Source organism: Chrysochloris asiatica, unplaced genomic scaffold, assembly GCF_000296735.1.
Source record: "Chrysochloris asiatica unplaced genomic scaffold, ChrAsi1.0 scaffold00081, whole genome shotgun sequence".
Lineage (NCBI taxonomy): Eukaryota > Metazoa > Chordata > Mammalia > Afrosoricida > Chrysochloridae > Chrysochloris > Chrysochloris asiatica.
The window spans coordinates 2535729-2558099 of record NW_006408599.1 but is presented as its reverse complement, the minus strand read 5'-3'; the positions used below and the strand labels follow the sequence as shown (position 1 = coordinate 2558099).

The 22371-nt window shown below is 39.4% G+C and overlaps 1 protein-coding gene across 1 annotated transcript in view; it reads right to left on the bottom strand.

Moving 5' to 3' along the window:
• The window catches only part of C5 (complement component 5), a 156512-nt gene that overhangs the window by 88470 nt on the left and 45671 nt on the right, over positions 1-22371 (bottom strand). Inside the window, exons 7-14 of the mRNA XM_006865724.1 lie at positions 20405-20495; positions 18569-18683; positions 15248-15374; positions 10938-11053; positions 8904-9089; positions 4645-4848; positions 2627-2836; positions 2356-2505 (exon numbers count right to left, since the gene is read on the bottom strand). Coding sequence (XP_006865786.1) covers positions 2356-2505; positions 2627-2836; positions 4645-4848; positions 8904-9089; positions 10938-11053; positions 15248-15374; positions 18569-18683; positions 20405-20495 — 1199 coding nt within the window. The remainder of the gene's footprint in view (positions 1-2355; positions 2506-2626; positions 2837-4644; positions 4849-8903; positions 9090-10937; positions 11054-15247; positions 15375-18568; positions 18684-20404; positions 20496-22371) is intronic.

Below are 22371 nucleotides of genomic sequence, written 5' to 3'. Positions count from 1 at the left end.
TCGACAGAACTTCACAATGACAACAACAAAATATATATAACATAAAATTAGCCTTTATAAATGACATTAATTACATTTACAATGTTACACATAAAGAATCAAACTTCCTGGTTTTTCAATTTTGGTTCATGAAGATGTGACATTATCAACGTACTGTTGTTAGGTGCTGTTGAGTTGGTTCTGACTCAAGAGAAGAAAAACAATCTTGTACAAACATTGTTGTTCCTAAGTGACATCGAGTTGCTTCTGACCAATAGCAAAGCTGTATAGGGTTTACAATGAGAGGCTGGTGGTTTGAACTGACCATGCAGTTGAGTATTTATCCTACAATGCCAGTACTCCATACCAGGACTCCACTACCTTTTTTTTTAAATCACTCTAAGCAGAAACTTAGTACTTTCTAGAATAATAATCAACATAAATCCAATTCCCAAAACGTGAAGATGAATCCAATCCCAGCTTTCCCACTTCTCAGTCATCTCTGATGTAGCACTCTTTCTCTGTGTCCATAGCCACCTGGAGCTAGGTCACCGGTTGAAAGGACACCATTCTATAGACTGCCAGATGGGCAAATGCCAGCTGCAAAACTTGGGGGTTCATATGATACCCTATATCTGTCCTGCTGGCTACAAACTTGAGGTTTTCCCATGCCCCTTTAGATGTCAGTTGTAAATCTGGCTCCCTCAGTTTCACCTGTTGACGCCCACTATTCCTTTGGGTTCAATTATTTGCTGGAATGACTCACACAACTAGCAGAAAGTCCTATATTTACTATTACACATTTATTATAGCAAAAAGATATAAATCAGTAAAAGGAAGAGATGTATGGGTGAGATCTTGGAAGGTCCCAACTCAGAGCACCCATAAAGGGCATACCACCCTCCTTTTGCCAACCAGGAAACTCATGGAGACTCCAAGTTCATGACTAGTCTCAATCATGATGGGGACCTCATACCTGCATATATGCATGATGTGTTAAAGCCTGTTGATACCTGGTATTATTTAGTTTAATAAAGATATCACAATTACTCAAGAAATTCCAAGGGTTTAGCATTTTCATTTAGAAAACAGGGCAAGACCACAGTGTTGTTGCTGTTGTTAAGTGCTGTTGAGTTGATTCCGACCCACAAGGACCCCATATAGGTTTCCAAGGAGCAGCTGGTGAGCTTGAACCACTGACCTTGCAGTTCATACAACTTTGCAATCTGATGCATTAGCCCACAGCGCCACACCAGGACTCCCAATTATTTGGGGGTGAAATGGGACTTCTGATATGGTACTGTAGAATCAGCACTGGACTGTGAACTACAAGGTCAGCAGTTCAAACCCACCAGCAGCTCCTCAGGAACTCTATATAGGGTCACTATGAGTTGGAACCAACTTGATGGCATTTACCAACAACAACTCCTTAAGCAATAATTCCCTAGGCTTTGGTAACTTCTCATCTACTTTGGTCTCTATGCATCTACCTGTTCTAGATGTTTCATGGGTGTGGGATCAAATGATAGCTGTCCTTTTGTGCCTGACTAATTTAACGCCTGGTGTGGGGCTGTGGGTTAATGTACCAGACTGCAAAGCCATTTGAACTTCAAGGTTGGCAGTTCATGGTCACCAGCTGCTCCTTGGAAACCCTATTCAGGGTCGCTATAGTTTGGAACCGACTCAACAGCACATAACAACAACAACAATTTCATTCAGCACAGAGCTTTAAAGGATTTCCCATGTGTTTCAATCTACACTTGGAAAGACAAAAAATAGATGGACCTGTGCTTTGGGGACTAAATGAGGGTGACTTACCTTCCTAAGAACCACTGTTTTTAAGTAGATTGTATTAAAATAAAAGCAAGCCTAATCCTATATATGGATGGAGTCCTGGTGTGGCGCTGTAGGTTATTTTGAACCTCAAGGTCATCAGCCGCTTCTCGGAAACACTATACAGGATCGCTGTGAGTTGGAACCAACTTGAAGGCACTTATCAACAACAACCCTATACAGGGCCTTTGTGAGTCAGAATCGACTCCATGGCACACCACCACCAGTTTTCCTTTGTAATCCCTGGCTGGCAGCAATGATTAATACACTCAGCTACTAACTGATAGACTGTTGGTTTGAGTTCACCCAGAGGCATCTGGAAAGAAACATGGACTTCTGAAAAAGTCAGCCACTGAAAACCCTATAGAGTCCAATCCCACTCTGACACATATGGAGTTGTCATGAGACAGAATTGACCTGATGGCAACTCAAGAAAAAAAGTTTCTTCAACTCTCCCTCCCCAACCCTCCCCGGTGAATCACTTAGTGAGTCTCGGCACTGAGCCAAAACATGTACCTTAGCCACAGCAGTACACTACTTAACTTTTTCTATGGGCTTTTTGGCTATTCTTCTGACTCCATAGATAGCACTGTCCACTGCTGTTAACGCCACCCACGAATCTGACTCAGTTGCCATATTTAAAGATACATCTTGGCCTGGAGAATAAACATTTGTATTTGGAGATAGATGAACCTAAAAGGTCATTTGAAAAAGAAAGTAAAGGTCATTGATATGAAACGAATTTTTTTACATACGTTTATAGCCTCCTTCATTCAGAAGAAAATCCAATTGTGATTTATACTTAGTGACTTACTTGGAGTTGATTGCCACACTTTTCTTCAATGTTTAACCAGACTGAATCAGATACCAATTCTGCTGTCTGTTCTCCTGTGACGATGTAATAGACAAGGAGACGAGCTGAAGGAACCATGCTCTGTGTCACTGGAATATTTATACTTTGATAAGATAGATCTGGAAGCTTCTCCCTTGTGCCAAAGTGTACGATTTTGCCTTTGGATAAAATCTAAAAAGAAAAGCAACAACAGTAACTATAAAACACAAAACCTATACTTTAAACTGGAACTTGGAACTGGGGTTCATAAACTATGTTTAAGGGAAAAAGTTCACGTTTATGGCCTACTATGTGACAGAAATGTTTCCTTTTTTTTTTTTTTAACTCCTTTGATTCTTACAATAAACCAGTGAGATAGGCATATATTATTGTCATTCTGCAGATGAAGAAACTGAGGTTCAGAAACTAATTAAAAGCCATCCTGGTTTTAGTTCAAATTACAAAACTAGGAAATGAAAAAGCTAAAATCTGAATCCAGATCTGTCTAAAATTGTCACACTGTCATCAAAACCTCTTAGGTTTCATTGATTTAAAAAAAGAATAGGTGTAGTACATCATCTCTTGTTGGGATTAAGTTTTAAAACCAGGGACTGGGTTCTAAACTGAATGTTTGTGGTTAAAAAACACAAACCACAAAAAAGCCAAAATGTCCTCAAAGATCCCTTAAATTGTCCTGAGAGAACTGGACTATATATATGGTTTTGGTACCTAGCCCCTAAATAGTTCTTCTAATTCTTCATTGGCAAATGTTTTTCTGCATTCTCCATTAATTTTTTTACTACTTCTTCAAAAATGTTGAAAAAGCCATCACCACCTATTTGGCCTGATCATTAGAATGATTTATTCCATTTCTTTGACAATTGCCAGGAAGCCCTTAACATTCTTTGCATATCCTTTCCTAAGTTTCTGAAGCACATGCATATTCTTTCCTAAGTTTCTGAAGCCCACCTCCTGTTGACTATAAATGATGCATTAGAAGCATTGCTGAGCTATGGTATTGCAAAAGCTCTAATAGGATTCAACCCTTGAGAGCAGCATTTGGGCCTTCCTTTTATGCCAATAGAACACACAGATTTGAACTAGGTGTAGGTGTGCCATTTTTGACCATTAAATAGAGCAGAGGTAATAGTTTGGCCTGAGACTTGGCTATGAGAATTTATTCAGGCTTTCTCCGTGTAGTAATCAGGGTAGATTTGGTGGAAGGAGTATCAGAACAGGAAAGAGAGTTACTCAGTTCCAATCAAAATCTTCCTCTTTTGAGCTGAGCGACCATGGCTAGCTAGTCTTTTCCTCATTGTGAAATGGGTATGAGAATCATGCCTTGTCAACAGAAATTTTGAAGACATTATTGTAAAATAAGATGCTTCTTATGGTTTGAATTGTGCCTCTCAAAATATGTACTAAATTCCTAATCCCTGTATCTGTGCATGTGATCCTTTCTGCAAGCAGGGTTTTCTCTTTATTATCTAAATTACATCATCCCAGTAGCATGGGATCAGTAACGGCAAAGTCGGCAGTTCAAACCCATCAGCTGCTTTTGGAAACCCTGCACAGTGTCACCGTGAGTTGGAACAAACTCAATGGCATGCAACAACAGTGTAGGATCGATCCTAAATCTAATCACTTCTGATCTGTAAAAAGGCTAGAACAGACACAGACACACATAAAGGGGAAAACAAATGCCAATGAATGCCAAGGAACCAAGGAATGCTCAGGGACAAAGAAGGAATCTATGTGGCTCAGATCCTGATTTGGATTTAAGCCTCCAGAACTGTGAGAAAATACATTTCTGTTCTTTGAAACCACCCGTTCGTGGCATTTGAGTTACAACAGCTCTCTGTAACCAAGACAATAATGCTGTCTGTGAAAGTGCTTTGTCAGCATAAAGGAAGACACCATTCCTATGCTTTTCTAGAAACAAAGGAAAATGTTCCAGGTAGGGGAAGAGATATACATAAATCTGCCACTGTTTTACTCACCAAATAATTATAGTGAGTTATTTTGTCAATATATGGACTTAGGGGGGTAACAATAATGTTCAGATGTCCTCCAACAAACAAAGGTTTATAGCTTTCAGTCCAGTCAATGTAAAGATAACTTTGGCTGAGAGATGAGTATGCTATTGCTTGGTACACTTTGCTGGCTTGATTTTCTTCTGAAAGAACTGGGTCATCAGTTTTGATCTGAAAAGAAAAAATTTCAAAAGGACATGCTTACTATGATGTCATGCTTTCTGCAAAAATGCCTTTTAAATTCCTTTCTTGGTTTTATCAATTTCTAAATCCATCAATGCCTAATTTTTTTTAACTTCTTACTATGAATTGAGTGAAGGTTTACAAAGCACATCATCAGTTTTACATTCAACCAATCAAACACTTTGTTTCATTTCAATGATTACAATCCCTTCAGTGTAACATCATGTATCCCACTTCCTCCCTGTGATTCTTGTTTCCATTCCTCCATCTTTCCCAACCCATCTCAATTTTCCTCTTAGGTAAATGATGCCCTTTTGATCTCAAATGGTTGACCACTCTATGGTGTGCATATCTCACTAGACAACACCCGATTTTAAAGAAAAGAAAACACTCCATTATCCCAATGTTTGTATAGCTGTAGTATCAAGTAACTCAATACAGTAGACAATAATGATGGGATTGTAGGCTAGGATGGAAAAGTCTAGTGAAATGAGAGAAAGATGTTGCTGGAATAAATCTTGGTACTCTTCCAGGAATGCCATGGCAAGTTGGTGGTTTCTATTCTGTCATTCTCCCCCATAGGAATAGAAACCCACCTGGGAGAATGACAGCAATTGGGAGTAGGGGAGAAGAGGTGGGGAGGAGGTAGCACTAACGCTTGAGAGAGAGGTGGGGGACAGGAGTTGTGAATAAGCATCATCACAAGATTATCTGCTCCAGACAGGACAGAAATGATTCTGACAGTAATAGCAACCCTCAGATAGCAGAGGGGTATCCAGCGCATGCTCTGGAGTCAGATAAGCATTGTTCTGTATCCAGTGCTACCACTTATTAACTCCGGAAAGTTGGTTTAATCACCTTAGAGATCAGAAGATTCTTTCTTCTTCCTTTGTCACAAGATGACAAAGACTATTTTCTCTAACTCACAGAAGTAATTACATGAGTATTAAATGCATTCTACCTAACATTCTGAGTCCTGGTGTGGTGCTGTGGGTTAATGCGCTGGACTGCAGTCGGTTTGAACAGCAAGGTGTGTGGTTCAAGCTCACCAGTTGCTCCTCGGAAACTGTATAAAGAACTGACTCGATGGCACTTAACAACACTATAATGTTCTTAGCACAATGCCTAGCACTTACTAAGTGATCTACAGATGATGAAGACTATATATATACTGCTATTAACTTGAAGCTCTGGTAGCATACTTATGAATCGGGCTGTAAACCGCAAGGTCAGCAGTTCAAAACTACCAGCTGTTCCACTGGAGAAAGATGAGGCTTTCTGCTCCCCTAAAGATTTACAGCCTCGGAAACCCTGTACAGGGTTGCTATGAGTCAGAACCAACCATTAACTTGGAGTCCTGGTGTGGCACTGTAGGATAAGCATTGTGCTGCTAACTGCAAGTTACTTAACTAACTCAAAGTCACTTAACAACAACCATTGACTTTAGGAACTGTAGTGACACAGTATTTAAGTACTCAGTTGCTAACCAAAGAGTTGGCGGTTCAATCCCCGCAGTCACTCTGTGAGAGAAAGCTGTGGCAATCTGCTTCTATAAAGATTAGTTTCGATAACCCTAGGGGACAATTCTACTCTATCCTATAAGGTCCCTTTGAGTTGACTTGACTCTAGAGCAACAGGTTTGTTATGTTGTCATTAACTTCTCTGTATTTTATTTGGGATTGGGAACTTAAACATTACTTGCTAGAGAAAAAAGCATACAGTAGTCCATTCATTCAATTAGAGAAAAGGAAAGCTTCCACATTTGACCCATTTGTCCCTGAAAAGAGACAAATTCTTTATTGAAGGAGTTGGCAAAGAACAAGGCACAAGGAATTGATGGAATAAAAATTGAAATCTTTCAAGAAAGTGAGGTGGCACTGAAGGCAAGAAATTTGGAAGACAACTATCTGGCCAACTGATTAGAAGAGATCTGTATTTGTGTACATTCTAAAGAGAGGTGACCCAATGGAATGCAGAAATCATTGGACAATATCTTTGATGTCCCATGTGAGTACAGTTTTACTAGCGGTAATACAGAAATGGCTGCAAGCATACATTGATAGAGAACTTCCAGAGCTTCAAACTGGATTCAGAAGAGGACGTGGAATGAGGGATATCACTGCTGATGTCCGATGGATCTTATTGGGAAGCAGAGAATACCAGAAAGATGTTTGTTTTTGTTGTTATGTGCCGTGGATTCGTTTCTGATTCATGGCGACCCTGTACAGGGTTTCCAAGGCTATAAATCTTTACGGGAGCAGAAAGCCTCATCTTTCTCCCACGGAACAGCAGGTAGTTTTGAACTGCTGACTGTGAGATTATCAGCCCAATTCATAACTCCACTGCCAGGAAAGATATTTACCTGTGCTATATTGACCTGTGCTTTAAAGCAAAGGCTTTCGATTGTGTGGATCATGACAAGCTATGGACAACATTGCAAAATATGAGTATTCCTGAACACTTAATTGTGCTCATGAGGAATCTGTACATGGACCAAGAGGCAGTTGTTCAACTAGAACATGGGAATATTGAATGGTTTAAAATTAAGAAAGGTGTGTGACAGGGCTGTATTCTTTCACCTTATTCAACCTGTATGCTGAGCAAATAATCTAAGAAGCTGGGTTATATGAAGAAAAACATGGCATCAGTATTGGAGGAATACTCATTAACAATCTGCAATATACAGATGATACAACCTTGCTTGCTGAAAGTGAAGAGGACTTAAAATATTTACTGATGAAGATCAAAGAGCACAGCCTTCCATATGGATTACATCTCAATATAAAGAAAACAAAAATCTTCACCACTGGGCCAATAAACAACATTCTTATCAACAGAAAACGATTGAAGTTGTCAAGGACTTCATTCTTCTTGGATCAATTATCAACACTCATGGAAGCAGCAGTCAAGAAATTAAATGATGTATTGCACTAGGCAAATCTGCTGCCTTATTTAAAAACAAGATCTTTTTAAAGTGTTGAAGAGCAAAGATGTCAGCTTGAGGACTAAGGTGCACCTGACCCAAGCCTTTCAATAACCTCATATGCCTGAGAAAGCTGGACACTGAATAAGGAAGACCATAGAAGAATTGATGCTTTTGAGTTATGGTGTTGGAGGAGAATATTGAAAGTGCCATGGACTGACAAAAGAACAAACAGATCTGTGTTGGAAGAAGTACAGCCAAAGTGCTCCTTGGAGACCAGGATGGCCAACCTTCATCTCTCATACTTTGGACATATTGTTAGGAGGGACCAGTCGCCGGAGAAGGAAATCATGTTTGGTAAGGTGGAGGGTCAGAGAAAAAGAGGAAGACCCCCAGCGAGATGGATTGGCAAAATGGCAGTATCAATGGACTCAAGTGTGGCAACAATTGTGAGGTTGGCCCAGGATTGGGCAATGTTTCATTCTGTTGTGCATAGGGTCGCTATGAGTCAGTATCGACCCTAACAACAACAGGAACTCCTACTCTGAAGTTTCTAGATTCTATTAAAGTCTTATGTTGTTTTGTTAAGTGCCATCGAGTTGGTTCCAACTCATAGTGACTCTGTATAGGATTTCAAAGGAGTGTCTGGTGAGTTTGAACAGCCAACCTTATAGTTCAAACTGACCTTGAGGTCCAGTGTCTATCCTATAGCTCATCCATACATATTTGATCACCACTGAATCAATTTTGACTCATAGAGACTCACAGAGAACAGAGTAGAACTGCCCTATAGGGTTTCGAGTCACTGGTGGATTCAAACCTCCAGTCTTTTCGTTAGAAGATGAGTGTTTCAACCACTGTGCCACCGGGGCTTATTAAGATAGTCTTATGTTGTATAAAAAGACTTAATTCACAAATAAAAAAGTTAATAAAAACATTTATCTTCCTCAAAGATTGTTTAGTGGGTTAGTAGATTGCTTCTGGTGCTTTTTATTTTTTAATGCAAAATTGCAGATCTGTTCACTAGACTCATGTATAAAATCTGTTCTGCATAGTAGCCAAAACACACAGTCGAAAGTACACACTGTTCTAGAAAATATAAAAGGAGAATTCATCTCACGTCAAACTCCAGCGCTGTCACACCAGATGGGAGATTAACTACAAACGAGGCTACTCCATCTTTGACATGTGTTATGCTTTTCTTTGGCTCCAGGTCAGATGTCTCCTGGTTTACATCAGTTGCTTTTGCATTCAGGGTTACTGGGACTCCTCCAATCAATTGGTCAAGTGCATCCTTCACCTGCACCTGTTTGTCAGAACAATCCAAATCAATTTTGACAGCTTATTACTTCTCTTGAAGCATAAAAAATTCTGAACTAATTTCCCTTTCCCCACACAAGCATAAATTGTTATGTGCCGTCAAGTCAGTTCTGACTCATAGTGATCCTGTATAGGGTTTCCAAGGAGTGACTGGTGGGTCTAAACCACCAACCTTGTAGTTGGCATTTTAGGGTTTATTCTACAGTGCCATACCAGGACTCGTTCTTATTTGTATCAGTAAAGAGAGCCATGTCCTTAGCTTTAGAAAAGTTTAATTGTATTTAGTTAAATCACTGAATGGATTCCCCGGCGCATAAAGTAGACTCAGGAGTCATTCTATTAAGTCTGCCCAGAAGTAGATGTGATAAAGCCTTCTACTATCTGATTTCTGTATTTTATTTTCAATTGACTTAGGAATGGATAAAGGAAAAAAAACGAGGCAATCACTTCTGGAAATGAATCTCTTAAGTATGAGAAGCAAGAAGTTCATCTTTATATCTTACTACCATAAAGATATTTTACATTATTTTATATGATATATATAATGTTTTAAAATATAAATATTATACATAATAATATATATACATACGCATATGCATATATACATGTTTGTAGTACTATACTTTATGCATCATTATTTCCTACTTATTTATAAGAAGTGATGAATCTGTTCAAAGCTTGCTTTGGCCTTTGCAGGTCTTTTACTCTTAAAAGCCAATGACCCAAAGTAACACACTAAAGTTGGTTTTTAAAAGCAACACATTTTCAAAGAATTAAAAAAAAAAAAATCACTCTGCTCTTGGTTTCTAAATTAAGGTCAGGGGGCAAACCTTTCCATTTAATAGATACAATTGAAACTCAAATGGATGTTTTGACTCCATATTATCAGCATTTTAGAAAGGAAATGTGGAAAAACGAAAAATGTTTAAAAGGAAGAAGGAAGCAAAAGAGAGAAGAGAGAATGAAGGGCAGAAAGTATCTAAGTAAAAAAAGACAGGGAGCAATACAGAGAGACAAAAGACTAGATAGAGGTACTCATAAGGAGAATACAGAAAAGAGGTACAAACACAGACATGCATACTCAAAACACAAACACACTAACTCAAAGACACACAGGAAGGAAAACACAGTGAGAGACAGGGTCTGTTTTCAAGGAATAATATCTCCATCTTAAGGCTTCTAAAACAAACAAAAAAACCACTGCCTTCCCCAAAGGACAGAGTAAAACTGCCTACAGGTTTCCAAGGCTGTGCTCTTTATAGAAGTAGCCTGCTACATTTTCTCCTGCAAAGTGGCTGGTGGGTTGGAACCAATGATCTTAAGGTTAGCATTTGAATGCTTAACCACTGTGCCAACAGGGCTCTTGAACGTGCCTGGAGGGACTGTGTATTAAACATTAATATTTCTCAGACTATAGACTTAGGGGATTTTACATAAAGTTACTGCAATGCTTACTTAGGAAATGCCTAACCCAGTTATGAAGTCCTGCTAGTGTCGTGGTTAAGTGCTCATCTGCTAACAAAAGGGTTAGTGGTCCAAATGTACCAGCAGCTCTGCACATGGCCTACTTTCTGCCTTGGAAACCTGATGGGAGCAGTTCTACCCTATCCTATAGGGTCACTAGGAGTCAATCTGAGAGAATGGCAAGGCCGAAGCTGATGGATCCTGCAGTCTTACCATCTGTGACTGGTTCCGTCTATAGGAGGAGCAGGTTTTATACAGTTAATGCCTTCACCGAGTTCCCTCCCCAGCACTCTTCCTCCATTTGCCACCCTGATGGCTTCTATTAACAGAAATAATCCTATTCAGTAGGTTTTATTTCTTTCTTATGTACCTTGATGGAATATGGAATCCCAGGCTTTAAGAAAAGTGGAGTAGCAACCAAATTCAGTTTGTAGGGAGAGAGGATGTATTTGATGCCAGGTATTTCTGCCTCCTCAGAAAATCCACCTAAGGAAATAACAAACACATTTAGGAGTGTAATGATCTGTATGAGTTTCTCTGTCTCCACAGACTTATTCATTCATGCACTCCACTCCTTCTTTTCTCATTCATTTACCAATAATAAGCAGACGTGGTTCTTGGCTCTCAGACAGGCCATGCAGAAAAGGTTTTAGGTTTCAAAGCCTTACGTGCAACGCTTATGTGTACAGATGCCCCTCGAGGATGTGGTGCTAGAGAACTAAATGGAGGAGGAATTCGAGGAAGGGACACTACTTTTGTCAGTGGACTGAATTTCAGTTGAATATGTACAAAAGATTGAGGAGAGACGAAAAGGAAAGGCCTTTCAGGGGGTTCACTGTTAGAGTTCAGCTACTGACAGAAACAGAGGAAACAGGAAAAGAAAGTTTAAGGCAGGAAGAACCATTAGGGTTCAATAACAAGAATACCATAATGTTACCTTCTTGTGAAAAATTAAGCTCAAACTATTAAGAATACCATCCAAAGCTCTAGTATTGTCAAATTTGTTTTCAGTATTACATCGCTAATAGTCCTTTCTACATATTCTATCCTTCAGCCAAATCTTATCTGCTGCTGTTCTCAAAGATCAAACCTCACTTGATATATTCGCTTTATAGGAGTTGTCCCATTTCACCCTGACTACCATCACTGCTTTTGGAGTCCTGGTGTGGCACTGTGGGTTAATGTGCCAGACTACAAAGCCATTTGAACTACAAGGTCAGTGGTTCAAGCTTACCAGGTGCTCCTTGGAAACCCTATACAGGGTTGCTGTGGGTCGGAACTGACTCGACAGCACTTCATAACAACACAACAATAACCATCACTGCCTTTGGAGTCCTGGTGTGGTGCTGTGGATTAATGCACAAGACTGCAAAGCCATTTGAACTGCAAGGTTGGTGGTTCAAGCTCACCAGATGGTCTTTGGAAATGCTATACAGGGTTGCTATGGGTCAGAAATGACTTGACAGCACTTAACAACAAACAATAACACCATCACTGCCTTTAGGTCTATTTATCCTTCCAGACAATCTCAATCTCCTCCTTCTTCACAACACCTTTCTTGGTGGCTCAACAATTATCTCGGAGCTCTCCTTCTGCAGGCTAGTAGCCTTTAGAATTTGTTCGTTACCTTGTTTAGAGCACTATGGACTTTGTATAAGCATCCTTTTCTAGTTGTCTTATACCTGATGTTACTTTGTGAGCTACTTGAGTGCTGGGACTACAAATCATTCACATTTATAAATCTGCATGCTTGACAATGTGTTTTTGAATGTCACATAAATACTGCTTAAACTGAATTGATTTGAAACAAATTAAGGGAAAGGATGACAAATACATTAAAACAATGTCAAAAGCAATAGCCAGAGCAAAGAGGATCAAGTGACTACCATTCTCCAACATTTATTGAGCATCTGGTATCTACAAACTGCTCACTAACTAGGTAATAACCTTAATCCTCCATTCTGCAGCGATAGAAGAAACAAAATTAAGAAGTAGAAGGCACCATCTGTTCTCTCGTTTTATGATTAAAAACAAAATAAAACCAGAGCTCAGTGTGGTTAAATTATTTCCTGAAGGTTAGCTGGAGGTTTAATACATGGGAACATCAGTAATCAAAGCATACCAGAAGTAGGACTATTTTAGTTAGGAGTAATAATTGTTGTGTTTGTGTTAAGTGCCGTTAAATCAGTTCCAACTTGTAGTGACCCTCTATAGGACTCCTAGTGTGGTTCTGTAAGATCAACACTGGATTACGAACCACAAGATCGGCAGTTCAAATCCACCACCGACTCCTTGGAAACCCTACACAAGGTCGCTATGAGTCAGAGTCAACTCGATGGCCCATGACAACAACAAATAGGGTTTCTGAGATTATAAATCTTTGTTGTTGTTGTTATGTGCCATGGAGTCGGTTCCGACTCATAGCGACCCTGTACAGGGTTTCCGAGGCTGTAAATCTTTACGGGAGCAGATCGCCTCATCTTTCTCCCACGGAACCGCTGGTAGTTTCGAACTGCTGATCTTTCAGCTCGCAGCCCGATTCGTAACCACTACGCTACCAGAGCTCCTTAAAGGAGCAGAAAGCCTCATCTTTCCCCTGCTGAGCAGCTGGTGGGTTTGAATGGTTGGTCTGTTGTTAGCAGTCCAGTGTCTATTTTACAGTGCCAAGAGCACTCCATGAGTGATAATTAATAATGATTAAAAACTATTGGAGTGGGGTTGAATACTGTGGTGAAATAAGTTCCTTTCTGTGGCCTTTTGCCTTGGTTCTTTGGAAAAATAGCTTGAGAGATTTCCTCCCTATGTCCTGAGGCGTTACCTCTGCCCGAATTTCCTACCCTAGAAGTTATATTACTTTTGTCCAAGATGATGCACAGTTTTTGAATAAGCTATAAACAACTTGATGGTTTGATGCCTGTTGTCTGGGCTGCTGCCTGCCCTTGTGAGTCGTATATGCCTTGCAGGGATTGGTCAATATACTATGCAAATGAAATGAAATGAACATGGTTCACTTTGGTGAGGGTCATGCCTTGGAAATGCTAAGAAGTTTGCTTATATAAGCAGCCAACAGCATAGAGGTTTAAGAAAGGAGAAGAGGAAAGAAGCAGCAGAAAGAAAGGAGGCAAGGAACCTCCTAAGAGAGCTATACCACAAGCCAAGGGCTGTAACACTAAGGACAGCAAGAGGTCTGGCAGAGACCCTGTGATAGAGTCAGTGGTGATGGCAAAAACCTGCTGTTCGGAATGCTGCTAAGAAAGCTGAACAAAACTGCTACACTGGTTATGAGCTGGGTCAGTTAGCAGTGATGGCCAAGGCCTGATGGCCAAGGCCTGAATAGTTGAGAGTGGACAGACAAGATCAAGAGAAGGCCTATCCTGAGGGGGCCGAGAGGCGGACTACATGGGCACAGGGGATATACATTACTGATCAAAGGGTTTACTTGCTTGCAGGTTGAGAGAGGCTCAGAGAATTGTCTGGCACTAGAGGAAGGAGGGATGTGTGTTCTACTTGGGCGGAACCTTCCAGACTTTGTCTATGTGCCTCCTGACCCTGATTCTGACCCCAAGTTGTACCCTGTTACTTTCTTAATAAACTACTGAACTGCAAATACAGTTTGTGAGTTGTGTGTGGCCATTGCAATGAATTATTGAACCCAGCAGAAAAGGAGAGTACCCTGAAGAGGGTGTCTGGTGTCTGAATTGGTTAAAAAATAAATAAAGAAAGATTGGAAATTGGAGGTTGAGCTGACCTCTACGTCATGGGGACTAGTTTTGTGTTAATCCTAGTTCTTATCTTTAAGGAATCTAGACAACTTCTGATGTTCCTAGATTATAAATTCATTAGACAAAATGTTAAGGACATTAAGAGAAATATCTGGTCCCTTCTGGTGAAGAAGAAGAAAGGAAAAAGAGGAGTTGGAGGAAAAGCAGAAGAGTAAGTAGAGGAGCTAATAATGTAATAAGCTAGTAATATGGAGTCCTGGTGTGAGTTGAAGGCTAAACACTGGTCTGCTAACCACAAGGTTGGAAGTTCGAATGTACCAGCTACTCCTTGGAAACCCTATATAGTATTGCTGTAAGTTGGAATTGATTCAATGACACTTAACAACAACAACAACATGAGGTATATAGGAGCTCTGGTGACACTGTAAAATAAGCACTGGACTGTTAACTGTAAGGTTGGCAGTTCAAGCCCACCAGCCACTCTTCAGGAGAAAGATGAGGCTTTCTGCTCCCATAAAGATTTACAGCCTCGGAAATCATACAGGGCACTGTAATGAGTCAGAATTGCCTCAGTGGTAGTGAATGAACTGAGGTATATACTATTATTAAACTCATTTTAGAATTGTCCTATTCTCTCCAATTTTAGATAGAATCCCTGAATTCTACAGTTGAAAATCGCTGTAGGAGGTATTTAGTTCAACTACATCATTGTACAGATAGATACTTAAACACCAAAAATACAGATAGATACAAAACACCTTTCATTTGTATATTACTTTATCAAACATTCTGACATACATTATCTCATTATCCCAATAGCTTGCCAATGACTAGAGAGCAACTGAATTCTACTTGTTTCCCAGTTCTTAATAATATAAAATGATTATGTAGAAATTATTTTTACCTTTAATATGCTATCTAAATTCCCAAGTGAAAATTAGAAAAGAAAGACACTTACCTGTAGCCTCGATGACTGTTACAGCAATATAAAGGTACTTATCATTGAGATCTTCTAGACTGTTATATGACAGTTCTTTAATTGCTGCTTCAGTGTTAAATGTGACTTGAATAATTCCATTTCTCATCTTTTTCAAAGGGAAAAAATTGAAGCATTATTTCAGAGAAAGCTTAAAAGGAAAAATTAATAAAATTTTCTTTTACCTGGTAGCAGCACTGTAAGATAAGCACTGAACTGCTAACTGCAAGGTTCGTGGTTCAAACCCACCAGCTGCTCCTTGGAAACGCTACACAGGGCTGCTATGCATTGAAACTAACTCAACAGCACTTAACAACAAAATTGAAGGCAAGGAACCCTAGTGGCACAGTGGGTTAAATGTTGGGCTTGTTGCTAAGTGCCATCAAGTTGATTCTGACTCATAGCCACCTTGTACAGGGTTTCCAAGAAGTAGTAGATGGATTTGAACTGCCTACCTTGTGGGTTCACAGTTCAGTGCTTATCCTACAGTGCTGAAATGTCAGTGGTTCGAACCCACCAGCCGCTCTTTGGGAGAAAGATAAGGCTGTCTGTTCCTATAAAGAAACCCTTTGGGGTGAGTTCTACTCTGTCCTACAGTGTTGCTGGGAGTCGGAATCCCTTGATGACAGTGGATTTGTTTTTGGTAAATTGAAGGCAATTGTTAGAGGAATACTTTAACTTCGTCAATCAAGTGGATAACTGAGTACACAAGTAAGCCCTGACTGCTTCTTTCTAATGATTTTTTATAGAATTATAGAGATGGAAGAGTCTTGAACATCATATGGTTCAACATTTCTTTTATAATAAAGAAAACATAGGCTCTGTGGTTTATACAGTGCTTCCCAGCAAGTTAGAGGCCAAGCTGAGATTTCAACTAAAACCTCTAGAACTCTCACAGTATCTCCCTTTATTACTTCAAGATGTATCTAATGCCATAGACTGCTCCTATTGCCAAGATCAGTATTTCTCAGGTCGTACAACCAAACTAGTTGCCCTTGCATTGACTCTGGCTCATGGTGACCCCATGTGTGTCAGAGTGGAAATGTGCTCTGTAGGGTTTTCAATGGAAGATCACCAGGCTTTTCTTCCTTGGCACTTCTGGGTTAGATTCGAACCTTCCACCTTTCAGTGAGCAGCCAAAAATATTAATTGCTTGTACCACTCAGGGATTCCAGTGTGAAAGATACATGAGGAAAAAAGTCTATACATCATTCCTTTGAAATAAATGAGATCATTATTTCAGTTCTATAGAATTATAAAACTAAAGAGCTGGAAAGGACCCAAGAGATCATGTAGGCTACTGCACTTGCATTTGACAATGGGAACTCAGTGAGATTCATTTGTCTGAGGTCTCAGGATTAAAAGTAGGTTCATGGCTCCAAGGACTTTTGAATCTAGTTAGTGGTTCAAGATAAGCTATCTGAAAAAATGAGTCATAGAAGGCAGACCACAGTAAATCACCTTTGTTGATTTCTGGAATGGGCTTGGGACTGACCATATGTATGATAGTCAGAGTCCCAAATCTTTCATACTAACTAGCAAAGATAGCTTCTTCCAGTCTTTGAGAAACCATCCATCTTTCTAGGTCTCTGAAGATGGCTTTTACAAAATAAAATCTAATTTAAAAACCTACAATGGGGAATGGAGCTAAATCATGTAATATTAGCAAATATAGTAAAGTCGATTTTGCCTAATTTTTCTTCTAAAATTGATTGATTTGAGTGTTTCAAACTTTAGTATCTAGTAAGGAGTACTGCATAAAAAAGGCATTCGATTATATCTTGAATAAATAAAACTGGCTTTTGAAAAAGCAAAGGCTACATAATTTATGATGCAAATGACATAAATATGCAACAGAGAGCAAAATGGCATGAACCATGTCATCTGTGGCACATGTAAGGAACACTGAACAAGGAAGGGGGGACCAGGGCTCCAGTTGCAGTCCCAGCAATAACTTCCCTATGTTCCCAATAACATCCACTAATTCATAAAAACCATGCTGGCTTTGGGCAGGTAATGAGACTAATTCAGACTCATCAAGAGTTGAGTGTAAAGAATGATGAATAAGCAAATAAACCATTACAATAAAGCAAGGCTTCTCAATCTCAGCACTATTGACATTTTGCGTAGGATAATTCTTTGTTGTAGGGGACTGTCTTGTGCGTTGTAGGATTTTTAGCAGCATCCTGGTCTTTACTCACAAGATACCAGTAGCATCCTCTCCCCCAGCTGTGACAAGCACAAATGTCACTGGATTTTGCTAAATGTTCTCTGGATGGGTGGGTGGTGGTAGTGAATTTTCTCTGATTAAGAACCACAGCAGTGAAGTGTGAAAAATGCTCTACTAAAAAGGTTCAGGATCTATGGAAGACACAGCCAGAGCAGCTAACCTAGCTTAGAAGCATCCCAGAGAAAGTGTGTCAACCTTGAGGCTTAAAGAAGAAGAAGAAATGCCAGGTGGAGCAGACAAAGACAAAGCTGTTGAAGGAACAGTGTTCAAAAGAGCTGGAGGCAAGAGAGACTATGGTGAATTGAGAAATGGGCCAAGTAGCCTGAAATAGGCTGCTGGTGAGACCATCGAAAGGACAAAGGGAAACCAATGGAGGATTACAAGAGTCAACTTCCAAACCTTTACAGCATGAGGGCCAGATGATATGGAAGTAACTTTCTGTTATGGGTTGATTTGTACTTGTGAATATGAGTTTATTTGGAAATAGCTTATTTGAAATAGAGTCTTTGCAAATATAGTTAACGTGAGGTCATAAAGGAATAGTGCCATCGAGTCAGTGTCGACTGACTCGTAGTGAAAATAGGGTTCTCGAAGAGCAACTGATAGGCTTGAACTGCCAACCTTGCAGTTAAAACTGACCTTTCGGTCCAGTGCATTATCCTGCAGCTTCACACCAGGACTTCAAAAGGAATAGAGTGAGCCCAAATCCAACATGACTGATGTTCTCATAAGAAGAGAAAACTCAGACACAGAGATACACAGGAAAGGATACCATGTGACAATCGAGGCAGAGATTGGAGTTGTGCTGTCACAAGCCAGGTAACACCTGGAAAGCAGAAGCTGGAAGAAGCAAGGAAGAATCTTCCCTTAGAGGTTTCAAAGAACCTTGCTTTGCAAGTACTCTGAATTCAGACTAACTCCAGAACTGTGGGAGAATCCATTTCTGTGGCTTTACATTATCCAGTTTTGGGTACTTTGCTAAGGAAGTACCAAAATGAACACCCTTTCTATCTCATCATTGATGGTGGAAACATAGATCCTTAGGTGTGAATGAATATGTGTTAACATCTTACCACTGAGCTTTGCATTGCTTTTGGCATCATTTCCTTTTGACTATCTTTTAAGTCTTCTCTTATTCCAAAAGTGATATAAACTTCAGCCTCAGTGACAACTTTGTTATAAAAATACCTGTCAAGCAAGAATACCATAAAATTGTTTTGCTAACACAGCTACAGTAATAAAACTCAGGTAAAATGTAACCATTTGAAATTACTTAAGGTTTTGATAATCTTTAAAGTGATTTCCATCCATGATTACATTTCAACCTCATAAAGCCATAATAATAAAGCTATTGGACAGATTTGTATTACTATATGCTAATGAAAATAATTGATCTTGGGGAGATCAAAAGATTCAGGTCCAGGTCTTTCCCTATAGGCCTTGATTTTGATATCAATTAGGAGCTGGTCCCCTATTTTCTTTAATGTCTTTAAAAGCAGCTTATTTATGTTCACTATTATATAAGTTCTTTTAAAAAAAAACAAACAATTCTAAATGCTTATTACCTTTTTAGTTTACAATTCAAGCAAGAATAAATGAAACTTTCTGTATAGTAAATAATATTATAATGAGTTAACTTTCATATTCAGAGTTGGAAAAAGTAAAGGCAATAGCTCCATTTAAAGCAGTTCATTTCTATAATTCTCTGTCAACTGAGCCTTTTACATTGGTGTAGACTAAGTGCCACTCGATTTTCAGAGTGAATAATAAGGAAAAAGGCAGTATTGGGAGAGTTTGTGGGTGTAGACACTAGAATCAGACTGGCTGTGCTACTTAGTAGTGTGTGATCTTGGGTAAATTCCTTAATGTTTAAGAACCTTGGGGTTGTTGTTGTTTTCTTATTTGTAATATGGATATAATAATAGTATCTGCTTCATAAAATTGTTATAAAGAATAAATGAGCTAATATATGCAACATGCTTCAAAAGTGCCCAACACCTATGGTTACATAATGTAACACTTAGTTGCATTGCCATTTTTAAATGACCGAAGCTATTGTGGTAGATTGCTTCCACCCTACCCTCTTCCACCTCTCCCTGTAGCTATACACTGTGTAGGTTCTTGCAAACAAAGGGTGTCAAAGGAGAGGGATGTCTGTGTCCTCTGGGCTGGCCTTGTGATTTGTTTTGGCAAAAAAGGAAGGGACAGTATGCCAGTTCCAAGTGTAGTCATCAAGACTTCTGTGCTTCCGCCCACTCACTAGCTTTCTGAGTCTTGCTACTTCTATGGTCTAGCCTATTAGATAATGAGAGACACACCTGGCAAGTCATCCTTAGCCCCAGTTCACTGCCAGCAACTTTCAAAAATGTGAGTGAGACCATCCTAGACCAGCGAGGCCCAGTGGACATCAGCCTGGCCCAGATCACCAGAACCTCAAGGCTGATTTACAATTAGTTGTGATTTTAAGGTAAGTAGTTATGCACCATTAACTGGCTGATGAAACCATTTTATGAAGACTTTATAACTCAGTCTCAATATCCTAACTCTTGTTGGTTCCTACACAAACACACAGAGCTTAAATATTTAGGATTCTTTTCTGATGAATAATCAACAGTGAAAATCAGTGTTCTGGAGTGGCACTGCTGGATAATGCGCTGACCTGCAGGGTTGGCGGTTCAAACCCACCATCCACTTCTCAGAAACCCTACACAGGGTTGCTGTGAGTCAGAACAGCCTTGACAGCACTTTACAGCAACAACAACAAAATCAGAATTAACAAACAAACTATAAGCATGATGTAATCTTAGTCAATCAGTCCTAAAATCAGGTAGACATTGCTAATAAATTGCAAATCAATTAGAGTTAGTACTCAATTTAGCTACAAAACCTGAAAATAATAACTTTCTTACCTAGCTTTTATGGTAATTTCAAAATCGTTAAAGTCCTTATAGCCAATGAAATGGTTTTCTGGTTCTATTAAGACAGAAAAATGTGGCAACACTGAAAACAAAAACAAAGAAGTAATATTACTATTTAAGTTAGAGCGGCTGGTAAAGCACACCAACCAAACTATACTTTCTGGGATAGTTGGACAAGTTGTTAATTTCAACACAGTATCATTCTTATTGACAACCACACAATCATATATCTGAGAAGGCCTCCCCTTCTACCAATCAGAAGGCAACAAAGCAGCTGTGTGCCAGTAGCATGGAGCAGGCACTTTGGTCATGGCATTTCCTATGGACAGTTGGCTATTTCCTCCACTGGACTACTCCAGTGTGAGTGCCTTGAAAACACACAAACAAAAACTACTATTTATTTCTGTTTGTATAGCTCCCTTTCACTCTTCTCATAAGTCTTAGGCGAAGACTACGCGCAACATATGTTTATTGAATTTCATTGAAAACAGAAAATTCTGGCTTATTTAATTTTTTTTTTTTCCTAATTGATAAAATCTATCTACAACAAGGAAGGGCAAAAGTGTTCCAGGCACATGGAATATCATGTGGAAAACCATCAGTGCTGGAGGACAGTGATATGAAGAATGGTATAAAATAAGGTAGTTACACTGCTCAAACTGAGGATTCTAGTTTTCATGATCAATGATATAGAGCATGACCAGGGAGCTTTTAATAGAGAAAGAACACACTCAGTTTTTCATTTCAAGATTTTTTGGCTAATTCCAAGTAATAAAGACACCAGTTAGAAGGCTTTTACTGTACTCTAGGTAGGAGCCTTGTGATGTCAAGGATGAGGGTGACTGCAGATAGTTAGAAGTGAATGAATTCTAGATATATACAAAGTATTTGTAGGAAGGGAAGTTGGTAACACTGGTATGCTAGCTGCAAGTTCAAACCCATCAGACACTCCTTGGGAGAAAGATGAGGCTTTCTGCTTCTATAAAGATTTACAGCCTTGGAAACCTTATATGGGGTCCTGGTATGGTGCTATAGGGTAAGCAATATTGTTAACTGCAATATTGGTGGTTCAAACCCACCAGCTGCTCCTTGGACACTCTATAGAGGATTCCTTTGAATTGGAACCGGCCCAAAGATTCTTGCTGTTAGGTGATGTCAAGTCGGTTCCAATTCATAGTGACCCCTGTACAACAAAATGAAACACTGCCTGGTCTTCACAATTGTACCAGCCTCACAATTGTTACACTTGAGCCCAATGCTACTGCCACTGTGTCAATCCATCTCATTGGTGGTCTTCCTCTTTTTTGCTGACCCTCCACTTTACAAGCATGATGACTTTCTTCAGGGACTGGCCCCCTCTGATAACATGGATGAAATATGTGAGAAGAAGTCTCACCGTCCTGGCTTCTGAGGAGCATTTGGGCTGTACTTCTTCCAACAACCATACATAACAACATAATGAGTCAGAATCGACTTCATAGTATTTGGTTTGGTTTTTCCTTTTGTATGATCTTTAAGATTGAGTTTCATTAAACCACATTTGCTTTGTCATTGTTTTTGGTTGTTGTTAAAATTGCTTCTTCTTCACCATAACATTATGAGTCAATTACAAGTCAGTTATAACTCATAGTGACTGTGTGTAGGATTTCCATGGAACAATGGGTGGGCTTGAACTTGCAGTTAAGCAGTTCAGTGCTTGTCCTACAGCACCACCCCAGGACTTCATTGTGAATCTAGTATTTTAAAATTTTTAATAGTATTTTTTAAATGGCTTCAAACAAGAAAGTTCCATTTATTTGCAGAGCACACAAATACTCTATTAAACTTCTACAAGAAATGGGAGATTAAGTATTCATGTGCTCATTATTAATCCTTGGTTGGTGCAAACAGTTAACACAATTTGTTGGTAACCCAAATGTTGGAGGTTCAAATCCACCCAGAAGCTTCTCAAAAGAAAG